This window comes from Enhydra lutris, unplaced genomic scaffold (genome assembly GCF_002288905.1).
Source record: "Enhydra lutris kenyoni isolate GAN:26980312 unplaced genomic scaffold, ASM228890v2 scaffoldscaffold4, whole genome shotgun sequence".
NCBI classification, from domain to species: domain Eukaryota; kingdom Metazoa; phylum Chordata; class Mammalia; order Carnivora; family Mustelidae; genus Enhydra; species Enhydra lutris.
Window position 1 is genome coordinate 21543593 of NW_019154088.1, and position 15400 is coordinate 21558992.

At 40.7% G+C, this 15400-nt stretch overlaps 1 gene segment (V, D, J or C); it reads left to right on the forward strand.

Annotated features, from left to right (window-relative positions):
* The first annotated feature begins 9580 nt into the window (after positions 1-9580).
* LOC111139339 lies at positions 9581-10200 on the forward strand. The segment is given in 2 exon segments: positions 9581-9629; positions 9791-10200. Coding segments are annotated over 2 exon segments (459 nt in total).
* Positions 10201-15400: the final 5200 nt, after the last annotated feature.

Sequence of the window (15400 nt, forward strand, 5' to 3'; positions counted from 1 at the left end):
TGGGTCCTTGTTTAAACCTAGAATATGAGCAAGTGACAAAAGTGGCTGTGCTCCTGATTTTGGGTGAGTTATTTTGGGATTACAAGGAACTGGGATGTGGCCTGGACTGGGATCTGGAATCTTTCCTGCCAGCATTGCTCTTTACTCAACATGTCGAGGGCTGGCTGTGGGGTCCTGTATTTCTCGAGGTAGAACATTACCATTTATTCGAGGGCAATAAAGGACAATAAAGATGTTCTGTGTTACTAAGCCCTGGGTCTCTCCAGGGAAGAGAGATTACTTTTGTACACATGTTGCAGCATTTCTCAAAATATTTAAAGACTTGTCCTGAAACACGAATGAGAAATAAATGGTATGTGCCTATATATGGTGGGTGTGGGTGTGGATTTGACTATGACAGAGAACCTGGAGGGTGTCAAGTAGGACCTTCAATTCACTTCAGTTTCAGGATAGGAGCTAGTGTTCTGTTTTTATTCCTTTTACAGGTACTTTGAGCCTTGTTAATATCACCCAGCCCATATTCATTGACTCATATTAAGGGCAAGAAGCAAACATGACTTTAACCACACCAACTATAAATCACTATAAATAAGCATAATAAATCATTATAAATAAGTATATCTACTGGTACCAACAGTTTCCCAACCAGTAACCACAATTTACTATTCAAGGAGTTAAGACAAATGTGGCAAATGAAGTGGCATCTCTGTTTATCCTTGGGGACAGGAGGTTTAGCACCCTGATCCTGCCCTGGGCTGCTCTCAGGGACACTGATGTGTATTCCTGCTCCATGAGTGATACACAGTGAGACAGGTGGGGCTGCACCTGTGTGGTATCCCCCTGTGGGGAGGGAGGCACAGCCCTGGGGAAACCCAAAAGTAGTGCCTTCTAAAATGTTTATTTTATTGGGGTACCTGGATGGCTCAGTCAGTTAAGCATCTACCCTCAGCTCAGGTCATGATCCCAGGGTCCTAGGTTCAAGCCCCTCATCAGGCTCCATGCTCAGTGGAGACCCTGCTTCTCCCTCTCCCTTTGCTTCTCCCCCTGCTTGTGTTCTCTCTCTCTCCCTCTTTCACTCTGTCAAATAAATGAAATCTTTTTAAAAAAGTGTATCTTATTTTATTATTTCCAGAAGGCATTAGAAAACCCACATAACACTTTATTTTTTAAAAACATTTAGACTTCCTTATTTTTTAAATAGGTATTCCATTTACATGGTCAAAAATTCAAAAAGTATAAAAGGGAATAGCATGTGGTGTCTTCATCCTGCCATTGTCCCTGAGCTGCTCTAGCATACAGAATGAGGCTATCTGTGCTATTTATACTACTGTTGCTTAGCTTTCTGGTGCCCTTCTGTTCTTAAACACACACACACACACACACACACACACACACACACACACACTCTCTCTCTCTCTCACATGCATGAATGCACTATGCACACACCACTACATACCCTTATATGAACACTGCACACAGTATGGATGACATGTTTCTTGGCTTTTGAAAAATTTAGCCTCTGTCAAATTATTATATATAGTCACGCAAATTGTGCACACTTTTTTGGCCATTTTGAAGCATCTGTGAGAAGGTTTCTGAGTCTCCTGTGTGTTTAGATCTCTCCCTCTCTTTGTGGCCCCTCTCTCTCTTCCTTCATCTCACTCCCCTGATGTGGGTTGCATGGCAAGGAGAATGGAGATGATGAGAGAGGAGGGGATGGGGAGAGTTTTAAAATTCAGACTGATATGAAGGACTATTTTTACAATATATGAGACAGAAACGGAGATTTTGAGTTATGTTCACTTTCCAGAGTTGGGTCTTTTGAGGTCCAAAGGGAGACAGGAATTATGACAAAGTTCCCAGGAATCTTGCTAGTGCTCCTATGGCTTCATCAGGACTGTAAGTGTATTATTATTGTCTCTGATTTTGACAATGGAGAAACCAATATTTGATGGCATTTTCTATTGAGACCGATAGACCATGGAATGGGAGAGTATTTCCATCTAGCTCATCTTGGGGTTTGATGGAGAAGTGGTATTATGGGAAAACAAAAGTTACAGAGCATTAGAGCCCATAAACTCATCTCTGTTGGCTGACATCTTTCTAAACAGGGGTGAGGAGCCTGCTGAAGGTGAGGCAGTGTCCTGGGTCACTGAATGCTTAGGATATAGCCAGCCCTTCTCTCAGGTGCACTTAAGAAGACTGTGATTCTCTGTACTACATGTATTACAGATAATATCTGGGGAAAAGCCCAGAGTTTCTGGTTTCCATAATCTCACATGGACAAAAGGAGGAAAGGAGATTCACAACATTTGAACAAAGACAAGTAACACACCTCCCTGCACATCACAGATTTGAAGCCTGGAGACCCCGGCACCTATGTCTGTGTAGCAAATTCAGAGTGACTTCTAAGTCCCTGGAGCTTCTGCCCAAACAAGCAGCAGAGTCCAGCCACACTCTTGACTGGAGACTTGAGAGGGTTGGGTAGACAGGAATCTTTATAAAATTTCCTATGAAAGTAGATACCCATATCATAGCTGAGAGATCGTGTGTGATTATCTAAGGAAGCCATTAGACTATTCTTTGGATTACTGATCCATGAAAGGAGATTATAGGTGGAATCCTGGCCCAGAAAAATCTTCAAAAAATTCTATCTGCATTGAAGTTTCACTCTTGTTCATGCAGCTAGGCGAGGCCTTGGTTGTAGTTAGGAGGGAAAGAGCCTTGTCTTGGAGATAGAGGGCCTGGGAGTATGGTTTGTGTTCTTTCAAGCAATAAGCAATCACCATAATTAGGTTGAATTTTAAGTTCTAGTTTTATAAATGGGAATCTGCATGTTGAATACTTTGAAATAACAGCCAATGACAGGTGGTAGAAAAAGCAGTGGGATTAGAAGCAGTGAATTCAAATCCTAGTTGCATTTCATCTTTGCTACTTGCCCTCAAGTAACAAAACAGAGTGATAAATGAATAAGCTGTGGAGGCAGACATTTCTGGATTTGAATCTCAGATGTTATTCTTTGGCTGAACACTTAATGGTATCTGAGCTTCAATACGCCCTCTATAAAATGGAGATCATAATGCTATCTTCCAGGGTTATTATGAGGTTAAAATAATAACACACTAGGGGGGCCTGGGTGGCTCAGTCAGCTAAGTGTCCAATTATTGATTTTGACTCAAGTCGTGATCTCAAGTTTATGAGATAGAGAACTGTGTCAGGCTCCAAGCTCAGCATGGAGTCTGCTTGAGGTTCTCCCTCTCCCTCGTACCTCTGCCCCTCCCACCCTCATGTGCACGCTCTTTCTTTCTTTCTCTTACTCTAGGACTCTAGGCCTCCCCCTAACTGAGCAACTTTTCTTAAGATACTAGATAATTCCATCTATGTGTGTCAATATTTGAAAATGGAAAATGAAGGTTAACAGTAGAGGAAGGGACTGAGGAAAATGTGATAAAATAAGATCACTAAGCATACAGGGAGAATATTTACTGAAAGTTTCTGTCATTTACTCAGCTCCTCCATTTTAATATAATCTCAAAGAGATGGAGCTCCGATCTCCATAAGTGCATCAATGGATCAGGTCGAGGGGGATCAGGACTGTGCTAATAAGACAGAGATGATTACTGGAGCGCAGTTGAGAATAGGAATCTGTTAGATCCAAGTGGGCTGGAGGCTCCAGTAGAAAACACTTATATTTTCCTTTTCTCCTAATTTTTATAACTAAAAATTCTTAAAATGAGCTTCTACTCCAATGACTTAGAAATTATTCCACTATCACTGATAAAATTTTTTCTTCCCCATCTCCTCTGGGGAAAGAGACAAAGAAATGAAGGAGCTGAGGAATGAAAGTAGAGAGAGAAGAAAAAGGAGATGTGTAAGGAAAGACGGGGAGGAAATGCAGAAACACTTTGTCTGAACTCCAAAATGTGGTCCTCATCACATGTTCAGAGTGGAATCAGCCATGGAGGTCTCAGGCTGTGAAAGGAAAGGATTGGGTGGGAAGAGAGGGGCTGGGAATGAGACCAAGGTGGCCATCCTGTATGTGTCCTCTTTCTTTTACTACTAATTGAAGTCTTATTGTAAGACATATACTACATTTGGTTATAAAACAAATCTATATTTTCTACATTTACAAAATGATTTTAATTCCTTTCATTTGAATTTACTTACCTAACAAAGGAGATTAACAAAATTATATGCACTCTGAAACACTTTTCCTTTGTTATATATTCCATATAAATAAATTCTCCATTCTCTGTTAAAGTACATGTGCTGATCCCTTTTTAGAAAGCAGCCTCCCTGCAGTTATCTCCCAGGATGTATTGACCCAACAGGGTCCCTATTTCTGTCTGAGTTGTCATCTCACTTTCATTACCCTCTGTTCAGACTTTCCATACCTAAAACAGTTCTGAAAAACAAAACAGAAAGACTGGACTGGGAAAGTTGGATATCTTCCTTTAGTCCTTCCTCTCCCCCCTCCAGCCTGAATCCTCCACCTCCAACACACGCACACCCCCGAGAAACCTTACACACTCAGCCAGGGCTGGGCCATCATGGGTAGAGTTTCCTGTTAAGAAGGAAAATGACAAAGCTCAAATGTGAGCGTGATTGGTGTTTTGTGATTGTGGTGGAATGGACTGACTATAAGAACACAACCTATCTAGACCCAAGACTCTATACTCTGCACAGAAGGGGTGTTGGTAACTAAGCAACTCGACAAGGAATCATGAGAAGACACTGGGGAGCACTGCTGGGGCTCCTGTGGCTCCAGGTTTGCTGTGAGTAGGGATGTTCTAGATGGGGCTAGGGAGTGGTCCAGAGCTGGAAGGAGTGGGGGGAGCTGACACTGATCTCCTAGAGTCCTACATCCTAAGGGTTGTTTCTTGGGATACTTCACAGGTTTAAAAACTGCATCAGTGACTCCCCAGTGATATTGTTTTTCTCTTTCCACGCAGGGGTGAGAGGGATGAATGTGGAGCAGAGCACTTCAGCCCTGAGCCTCCAGGAGGGAGGCAGCTCTACTCTGAAGTACAATTTTTCTAGCAGTCCAAACAGTGTGCAGTGGTTCCAACAGCACCCCAGGGGCGGTGGCCTCACCCGGCTGTTTTACATAGCTTCAGGGATGCAGCACAGTAGGAGGTTAAACTGCACAGTGAATACTAAGGAATGGTCCAGCACCCTCCACATCGGGGCCTCTCAACTGGAAGACTCAGCCACCTACCTCTGTGCGGTGGAGGCACAGTGCTCCCCTGTGATCTGCAGCCTGCACCCAAACTGCAGCTGCTCCTGTAGCCCCCGCCCTTCCCCCAGGAGGCCTTGTACAGCAGCGGTGTGTAGCCTTGGGTTTCCTTATTCATTTGGTCAGTCTTTTCCTTCTCTCTATAATTATAAACCTATACTGCTAACATGGAGCCCTTAGAGATTCTAAAAACAATGGCAAGATTCAAATCCATGTTTAAGGAAACAGTGGAAACATCCAACTCAGGGTCAAAATCTAGAGCTTCAATGAACAGACACTAAATAGGTTCCTATGGTGTGAACCCCACCCATGTTGTGTGCGGCAGGTACAACTCACCTGTTAATATGAACACATAGCTCAGCTTTGGAGAAGGGTGAAAAAGAGCCTGGTTTTATTTGGCCCTGCTTATGCCTGTGACTTTTAGTTCCTGGAGGTTCTGAATAACAAATATAATAGCAAAGTAGCTAACGTTTGGATAACAGCATGTGCGGTGAGCGTTGTACAAACATCTTTAGTATCATGTCATCTCCTGACACCTTATAATGCAGGTGTTGTGTTGTCCCCACCCCCATTTTTTTACAACAAGGGTTAGAAGCTTAGGAAATAAAAAGGTAACTGACTTTAAAAAGCCAAGTTCCTAATCCACAGGCCCACTCTTGGAAGAGAAGCAATCTGACTTCAGATCCCATGTTCTCAATCTCTATACTCTGACTACCTTCTCAGAAACTTATAAATCACATTATTTACAGTGATAAGTATGCAGAATGTTTTCATAAAAGTCAAGGAATAAAGAAGCATATTTTGATAATTTTCCACTAGTGACATCTAAGGAAAAGCTGGTTTGAGGTCACTTATGAAGTGACTCATTTATTATCCTCATTTCTACAGAAGCACCCGCTGCCTTTCCCAGAAGGTCTCAGTGACCCAGGCAGCAGAGGCCAGAAGACAAATGAGACCAGGGTCATCCCATGATTCAACCCTGGGCCTACCAGGCCCTTCCAAGCCACCGGGGATCTGCTTTCTTCTAAGAGAGAAGTAGTCAAAATTATTTCATTTGGAGATCATCCAGATGTGCATTCACTCACCAAGTATTTATTCTGTAGTGTGATATGATAGGCACCAGTATCTGGTTGAAGATATCTAATTCCACAGTACAGATAAGTTTCCTGTATGTGTGGAATTTTTATTCTAGGGATAGGACAAGGAAACAATTGCATAATTTACTTCAAGATTTAAGTGACATTAAGAAAATAAAGTAATATGAAAGACAATCACAGTGATGACATCTGAGCTCTCTGGAATGATGACATTTGAACTGTCTTCAATGACAAAAATGACAAAAAGCAAGATGATAAAACCTAGGAGAAGGAAGTTTTCAAATACAACAATGGCCATGAGGCAGAAGCAAATTTGGTATATTTGTGACAGAAGGCTGATGTTCCTAGAAGGTAGTGAGGGGAGAGTGGTAGTGATATGTCAAAGAGGTAGTTAAGGGCCCTATCATATGTGGCCTTATACCATTATGTTTACATTCATATATTATTCTGTATGAAATGGGAAGCATTTGAGGGGTTTTAAGTAGGTGCTCTAGTCTGATTTATGTTTCAGAAGGGTCATAATCCATGTTCAGGGGAACAGCTCATAGGGGGACATGGAGGCCAAGACTATGGCACAAAGACAAAAGAGCTTCCAAGATCCAATCAGACTTGATGGAGGCCAAGTTCTGGGAGGAGTCCTATAATACAGTCACATTTTCTGTATATGAAAATTTTGGAAGTAAGCTATTTTAAGAACAATTTGTCAAAACCAGTGTTTTCCCATGCTAACTACACCTCTGCCGGGCTTGCCCTTGTTTAGGTGGTGTTGGAGTGGCTCCAAACGTTTTTGGGAATCTGGCAGAGGTGAGATTGAGTTGAGGACACATTTAGTTTACATTAAGTGAGATATATTTAACGTGATTTATAGTGATTTCTATATATAGTTAAGTTTCTGCTAACCATTCCTAGTGTGGAATTGCTTTCAGGACTGTTCCTTCCACCTACTATTGTCCACTCACCTAGTATTAGGATGTGAAACTGCACAAAACTAACTTGGATATGTCCTATGGCCCTCAGTACTTAAGGATGTGGGTAGAAGAAGAGAATCAACGTTTTAGATATTCAGAGTTGTGTCATATAATTAAGTAATTAACCTGTTCTAGGTACCTTCTATCAGTGGAATGAATCATAATATTTGTCCTTTAGTGTTTGGCTTACTTCGCTGTAGCCTATTTTCCAGATTCATCCATGTTGTAGCATGTCTCAGTATTTCATTCCTTTTTAAGACTGAATGATGTTCTGTTATAGAGATATATAACATTGTGTTTATCCATTTGTCATTTGATGGACATTTGGGTTATTTCCACCATTTGGCTATGATGAATAATGCTGCTATGAACATTCATGTACAAGTTTTTGTAAAAATATGGTTGTGGATCTGAGACTTGAAGAATAAAAAACAATTAGGCAAAGCTAGCAAATTCAGGGGAGTGAGGATCAGAAGTATAAGATAGTATCAGAAGTATAAGATAGGAGAAGTAGTCTGGGGCCAGATCTTGTGGATCTTTGAAAGGAGTATAGATTTTATTCTAAATATAATATCAGAGTCATTGACTAAATAAGAGCTCCACATTGACATGATCTAGTTTATGTTCTAGTACTGTCTTGCTGCTATGTAGTGAGTGGGTTGTAGAGGGCAGAACTAGGAAGGAGACCAGTTAGAAGACTATTGCAACAGTTTAGGTGAGGGTAGACCATAGTCTGGATTAAGGTTATGGTGGTGAATATTGAAATTTGTGACTGCATTCAAGATGTATTTACTAGTGGTTGCCTGAGGGGAGAGGGTGGAGGAGGGGCAACACAGGGGAAGGGGAGCAGGAGATACAGGCTTCTAGTTATGGAACGAATAAGTCATGGGAATAAAAGGCACAGCATAGGGAATATAGACAATGGTACTGTAGTAGCACTGTATGGTGCCAGATGGGAGCTACACTTGTGGAGAGCAGAGCATAATGTTTAAACTAGTCAAATCACTATGTTGTACACCAGAAACTAATGTTAACACTGTGTGTCAACTACACTAAAAAAATTAATAAAAATTATGTATTTATTTTTCATCAGGTTTTTAAAAAATTGAAATATAATTGACATATAACACTGTGTAAGTTTAAGAGAGAGAGTTGGGGGAGAGGACCAGAGGGAAAGGGACAAGCAGACTCCATGGTGAGCACAGAGCTCTAGTGGGGGCTTGATCCCACAGCACTGACATCATGACCTGAGCCAAAATCAAGAGTCAAATGATTAACTGACTGATCCACCCAGGTGCCCCTATATACTACATCTTCTTTATGCATTTATCCATTGACATTTTCCTGATTTCAAGTAGACTAAGCCTGTTGAAAAAATGTGGGAAACATATAACTTCTTCAAATTTATGTAAAATGACTCAATACTGTGTTGAGAAGATGTGATGGAATTCTGAACCCTACCTTCTCACTATGTTTGCTTTCTGCTAATCCACATAACTTCTGATTGGAGACACACTCAGAACTGTTGTAACACAACCCAGATCCTCACCAATGTGACTGGGGTCATGTCAAATCCTGTGAGAAAACTCCACGAGATGGAGGGCAAGAGTCTTCCTAGGTCAAGGCCAGATTAAACATGGGAGGATCCCTGGAGTGTGTTCTTGTCCTCCTTTAGATGGATCTGATAAGTGTGGAGAATCCTTAACTTGCTCTTGTCATTTAAAGCTAAGAGATATTATCACTGAAAGCTACAAGATAATGGTTGTTCACTTGTCTCACTTGATTGCCTGCACGCAAATCACATCTCACATGTAGCCCACATCCTGCACATAAATCTATATTCTGTTTGTAATTGGATCTTGTGGAAGTTATAAAAGAAGTGATTGTAAGAAATAAAGACGTCTACTGTCCATCAGTTGGTAGTACCCCCATCACTTCAGCTCTGATCACCAGGATCCCCACGGCGAAGGTGACAAAAACTTAATTTATTTAATCTATTGCTGTTTTGTGTGTTCATCTCCCACAGATAGAGGAGAAAAGAGGATTGGTCCAGCTGGTTTTGCAGTTGGGGACCCGACCACAAGATGGCGAAGCATCTCTGCTGATGCAGATTATATGAAAGGGTCCTTTTGGTTGACTGTGAGAGTAAGTTAAAGACAGACGCAGATGCCTGTGTAGACAGTTTAAGAAACCACTGTGCATTTGAGGAAGGAAAGAGATAACCTGGTAATAGAAGTAACTTTCCTGGCTGGAGATTGCAGATCTCAGTTGGAGGAACAATGAAGACACTTATTGGAATGTTCCTGTTCTTGTGGCTGCAGCTGGACTGTGAGTGGAAAACTTTTGGGTAAAGGGTGTCTTAGTATTAGAAGTCTGAAAAGGAGATTAGCTTTTTCCAGACTTCCTGAAGTTGCTGCACCAAAAAAGAAAAACTCTGGAGAATGATGACCTAATGATTTTGTCTGACTTTTTTTTTGTTTTCCCCACAGGGTTGAGTAGAGGAGAAGAGATACAGCAGCACCCTTCTTTCTTGACTGTCCGGGAGGGAGACAGCTTTGTTATCAACTGCACTTACACAGACAGTGCCCCCAACTACTTCTTTTGGTACAAGCAAGAACCTGGAAAAGGCCTCCAGTTGCTTATATATACTCTTTCAAATGTGGTCAAGAAACAAGAACAAAGACTCACCGTCCTATTTAATAAGAAGGACAAACATCTTTCCCTGCAAGACACAGCCACCCATCCTAGGGACTCAGCCACCTACTTCTGTGCAACAAGAGCACAGTGGTCCCCAGGCACCTGCAGCCTGCCCCCAAACCTAAGACTGGGGTGGAAGCCCCACTCTTTTCCCCTTTGTCACCAGTTTTCAAGTCAGAGATTTTGCCATATTCCATCTTAAATAAACATTATTTTAAAAATATATATATAAACATTCTAAATGATCTTAAAGAATGTCAGTTTCAGAATGACCCAATAAGTGTAAGAACATTTGGAATGAACACTTAAGGGAGTTAGTGATTTCTTAGTTAAGTAACTGGGCTTTAAGTTTGATATTTTGGGTACTGTTCAGAGTTCCACTTTCCAAAGGACATTCTGGTGTCAATGTCAGGGAGTACTCTTCTTGATGGAAAGATTTTTTACCTTTTATTTTTTAAAAAAGATTTTATTTATTTATTTGACACAGAGAGAGAGAGATCACAAGTAGGCAGAGAGGCAGGCAGAGAGAGATGGGGAAGTAGGCTCCCTGCCAAGCAGAGAGACCAATGCCAGGCTCGATCCCAGGAGACCAATGCGGGGCTCGATCCCAGAATCTTGGGATCATGACCTGAGCTGAAGACAGAGGCTTTAACCCACTGAGCCACCCATGCGCCCCGATTTTTTACCTTTTAATAATAGCATTCATTAACTTTTTCTGATTATAGAAATATTAACTTCATGTTATAGGAGGAAAATGAAAAATATATATAAAATAGGAAGTTCAAACATAACGCTATTATCCAGATAAATCATGGCTAACATCTGGTATACCTTCTTTATTAAACTCTTGTTAAAGATTAGAAGCATGCAGACTGGTATTTGAACTTACTTCCACTTAATATTATATCATAATCTGAGCATTCACATTTATCAAATCTTAAGAAATTGAACTTTTAATGATTTTATGTCACCATTTTATTTCTTCTTTAATCATTCCCTTATATTTGTGGGAATGATTAAATACTTTTCTTAATTCAAATGTTATCCTTTAAATAGATAGCTTGTTATATGTGGTAGCCAATAATTATAATACCAATATGAATGATAGTAATAACTAGTACAAAGACAGTGGAAAAACAAGGAATGGACTTGAATATGAAAGACTTTGAATAAAACAAAAGAAGAATTCTAAATTATGGGGAAGAACAGGATTATCCTCAAATTTTGTTGAATCAATTGTTCAAATAAGAGGTTCTCATACTTTCTCCTGAAGCATCCCTACAGGGTAGGGCCACCAAACATGACCTTTTCCTTCTTGAAATCTGGATGTGTGGGCAGAGTCGCCCAAAGTAGTCTGGCGAAAGTACAATCTCATGTTTACTTTAAAATTTTTGAGTTATCATCTTTATTTTACTGCATTATATATCCATATTAATTTTAACATGACATAATCTTGTAAATAATTTACCTATTCTCCAATTTTTCAGTAATAAAAGTGCTCCTAGCTGATGCATGATATTTATTACATGTTTTATCTTGAGGCAAGAGTACTCTAATTTGAAAAGCACAAAGTTGACTATTTGAAAATGAAAGTGTTGCAAAATCAATAGGCAATCAATAAATATTGGTTGGACAAATAAATGAAGTACCTCACATGATGAAATAAATTCCAGAGAGATTAAAGTAATTAAATCAAAAGTTGTTAGTAAAAAATATAAATGCGTGTTAGTCAACAAACTGAAGAAGAATTTTCTAAACTTAAGAACAGTGAACAAAATCATGGGAAAAATAGAATAATTTATTACATAAATATTAAAAACAAATTTATTATATGTAAAAAATGACCAAAAAAATACATTCAAACCAGTTTACTGTTGACTTGCTGTTAATCTCACAAAAGATTAATAATTCTTCTGCATAATTTTTATATGCTTAAAAAGGAAAACATTAATATCAAAATAGGTAAATATACAGAAGATGTGATGAGGACACTTGCACAGGAAAAAAATAACATGGTTCAAAACACATGGAAAATGTTTAAACCCACTGGTATTCTTAAAAATGTATAGAAATAACTTAAAAAAACATTAGGGAGTTGTAGGAATAATTTAATAGCAATATTAAAGAACAGAGAATTCGAGCAAGATGTTGTGAAATAAACATACACTAGTGGGAGAATAACTTTGTAAGCTATTTGGAAAGTAATTAAAAAACATGACTTAGTAAAAACCAGATTAATTTCCTTGTAATTTTTCCCCTGGAAAACTTGTCTTCAGGAAAACCCTCCATGCATATGAAAATAATTATTTACAAAGTTATTTGGGAAGTTATTTATATTACCCCAAATTTAAAATGAAAATGTCTAATCTTAAAGGGAAAGGCTTGGGGTCCCTGGGTGGCTCAGTGGGTTAAGCGTCTGACTCTTGATTTCTGCTCAGGTCATGATGTCAGGGTCCTGGAATCGAGCCCCATGTTCGGCTTCCTGCTCAGCAAGGAGTCTGCTTGTGGATTTTCTCTTCCTCTCCCTCTGTTCCTCCCCCTGCTCTCTCTCTCTCTCTTTCAAATAAATAAATAAATAAATAAACCTTAAAAAAAAAAAAGGGAAGGGCTTAGTTAATATAGCAAATAAATGGTATTTGTAAAGAGAATCTATAATGGTTATCAAGATATGAGCTGGTGTGATTGCTGCTTTTTAAAAAAAGACTTTATTTATTTGCCAGGCAGAGATCACAAGTAGGCAGAGCGGCAGGCGGGGGTGGGGGTGGGGGGAGGGAAGCAGGCTCCCTGCTGAGCAGAGAACCTGATGTGGGGCTCAGTCCCAGGACCCTGAGATCAGGACCTAAGCCAAAGGCAGAGGCTTAACCCACTGAGCCACCCAGGGACCCCGTGTGATTGCTACTTAATCTTGCTATGTAGGCAAAATATGAACAGCACAAAGTTTGGAAAGTAATTCACAAGATATTGATAATGTATATCCTTGCTTAGCAGAATAAGTAGTGATTTTTCTCTTTTCATTCTCTTTTTTCCATTTTCTAAAATATAAGCCTAGTTGATTTAAGGTATCTCTAATCCTTATCTGCAAATTCTCTAAAATTCCTCCTAGCTCTGAAGCTCAGTGAGCTGTGGTTCAGACTACGGTTCACAGTGAGAGGGCTGGCCCAGCAGCCTGCCTTGCATCCCTTTTCTTAGATAGTTCCCATTTACTGCATTCTTACTGTGTGCAATGTATGTACAAAGAGTTTTATGTACATTAGTCCATCCAGGTGTCCTCATAACTTCTGATGATATTTCTGTTTTATACACACTTACATTAAGTAGCTTGCTCAAGCTCAGTTAGAGATTAAATGCAAAAGTAGGTTTCAGAGCCTGGACAGCTTGAGGCTGGAACACAGTCCACAATGCCGATCAACCTCTGTCTCCAAATTTCTCTTGTGGACAAGCGTCCAGGTTAAATGTATAGGATTTTTATAAGATTACTTACTTGCTGAAAAGCCTCTGTAGGGTTTTTTGTTGTTGTTGTTTTTTTTTTTGCTAATAGATAAGCTATAAATTCAAGCATTCAAAATCTTTTGCTATCTAGACCCAAACTCTCCTTCCAGCTTTCTCAGCATATGCTAGCCCATTCTCTTCTTTCTTCCTTCCATGCATTCATTTGCCTGTCTGTCTGTCCATCTATCCATCCCTCTATTGTTAAAGCCACAGAATGGCCTAAATGTATTTGAGGAAGTGACAACAATACACCCACCATGTCATTAACAAAGTAGGAAAGAAATTAATTCTGATATACGCAATCTGAGGACTCTTGTATTAAAAAAAAAAATTGACCTTCCAGGGAGCATGGTTCTGCATGAACTGGGAAACTTCCCTGATTTGAGTTTCTGCTGGATTTAAAGTGAGTATTTATTACACTATTCCAACAAGATCAAGAAGAAAGATCTCTTGAAGTCAAAGTGTTGGGTCCCCCAGTAATGGGTCCGTGATTAAAGGAGCGAGACTGACACAAAGCAAAGGTCAAGCAAAGCTTTATTTTGCGCCAAGCATCAAGAATCAAACCAAATGGGGCACCTGGGTGGCTCAGTGGGTTAAGCCTCTGCCTTTGGCTCAGGTCATGATCCCAGGGTCCTGGGATCAAGCCCTGCATCAGGCTCTCTGCTCAGCGGGGAGCCTGCTTCCGGCTCTCTCTCTGCCTGCCTTTCTGCCTACTTGTGATCTCTCTCTGTGTCAAGTAGATAAACAAAATCTTTAAAAAAAAAAAAGAATCAAACCGAACGTTTGGGGACACACCTCTTACAAGAGAGGGCAACCCCTCTCTGTTTCATAGACTAGCTTTTATAGAACAAAGGCCATGTGGTTGGGCCTGGCCACACACAGGTGGCCAATGAAATTGTAACACACAGAGAAAGCTGCACAGTCATGCTAGGTGACCAATTAAATTACAATTTACCCTAGTAGACGTTTGAACCAGCCTATCACCTTGGTTAGAATTGGCACCCAAAAGGTGCCCAAAGGGCGGGGCCCATACTCTTTGGTAGCTAGGAGAGAGTATGCACCCCCACTGATTGAATACCTCCACCTGGCCTGACCCACCCTTGTATTTGGACTTTGTTACCTGGGACTGATTTCCAGGACTTGTTTTTAAGTAAGTACCCTGGGGGGGGAGGGGAGAGTCAATTTAAGTTCTACAACAAAATGGCAGTTCAACCAGGGTGGGGCCACTCTAGCTGAATAGGCCCTTACCTTCCCCCCTTTTCTTTGGAGATTAGTCAAATCTTTGACTTTTCAGCCAGTTCTATGTCCCTTTTCAATGGCTGCTGGACTATTCTAATGACTCCAGTGTGATTTACTCAGAAACAGAATTTCTCTCTTAGGGCTACGCAGAGCTGCCCCTTATTCTAGAAATAGTATGTCAAGCCTTTCTCTATTTCCCACCTAGACCTAACGATAAGAGCAACAATGAACTCAATGAACTCGTTTTTTTTGAGTCTTAGCTTCAGTCCGTGATCGTGGGGTCCATTGGCAGCAGCATCCATCTCTGGGGGGGCGTCCTCTTCCTCGGCTCGTTTGACATGACTCACATGAGTCCAGGCCCTGATGCCGTCTACTTTTATTGCCGTGGGGGTGGTCAGGATGACAGTAAATGGTCCCTTCCAGCGAGGCTCTAAGTTTCCCACTTGGTGGTGGCATATCCAAACCAAGTCCCTGTGTTGGTAAGGATGTGGCTCCACCTCTGTCTCCGTCTCTGCGTGGGCAGTTTGGATCCCTGCGTGGGTTCTTTTTAAGACAGACTGTAATGCCTGCAGTGACTGGAGTACAGACTGATCAGTCATCTCTGCTAGGGCAATCTCTTATAGCCGAGGGCAGAGCGGTGGTGGGGGGGGGTGTCTCCCAAACATTATTTCAAA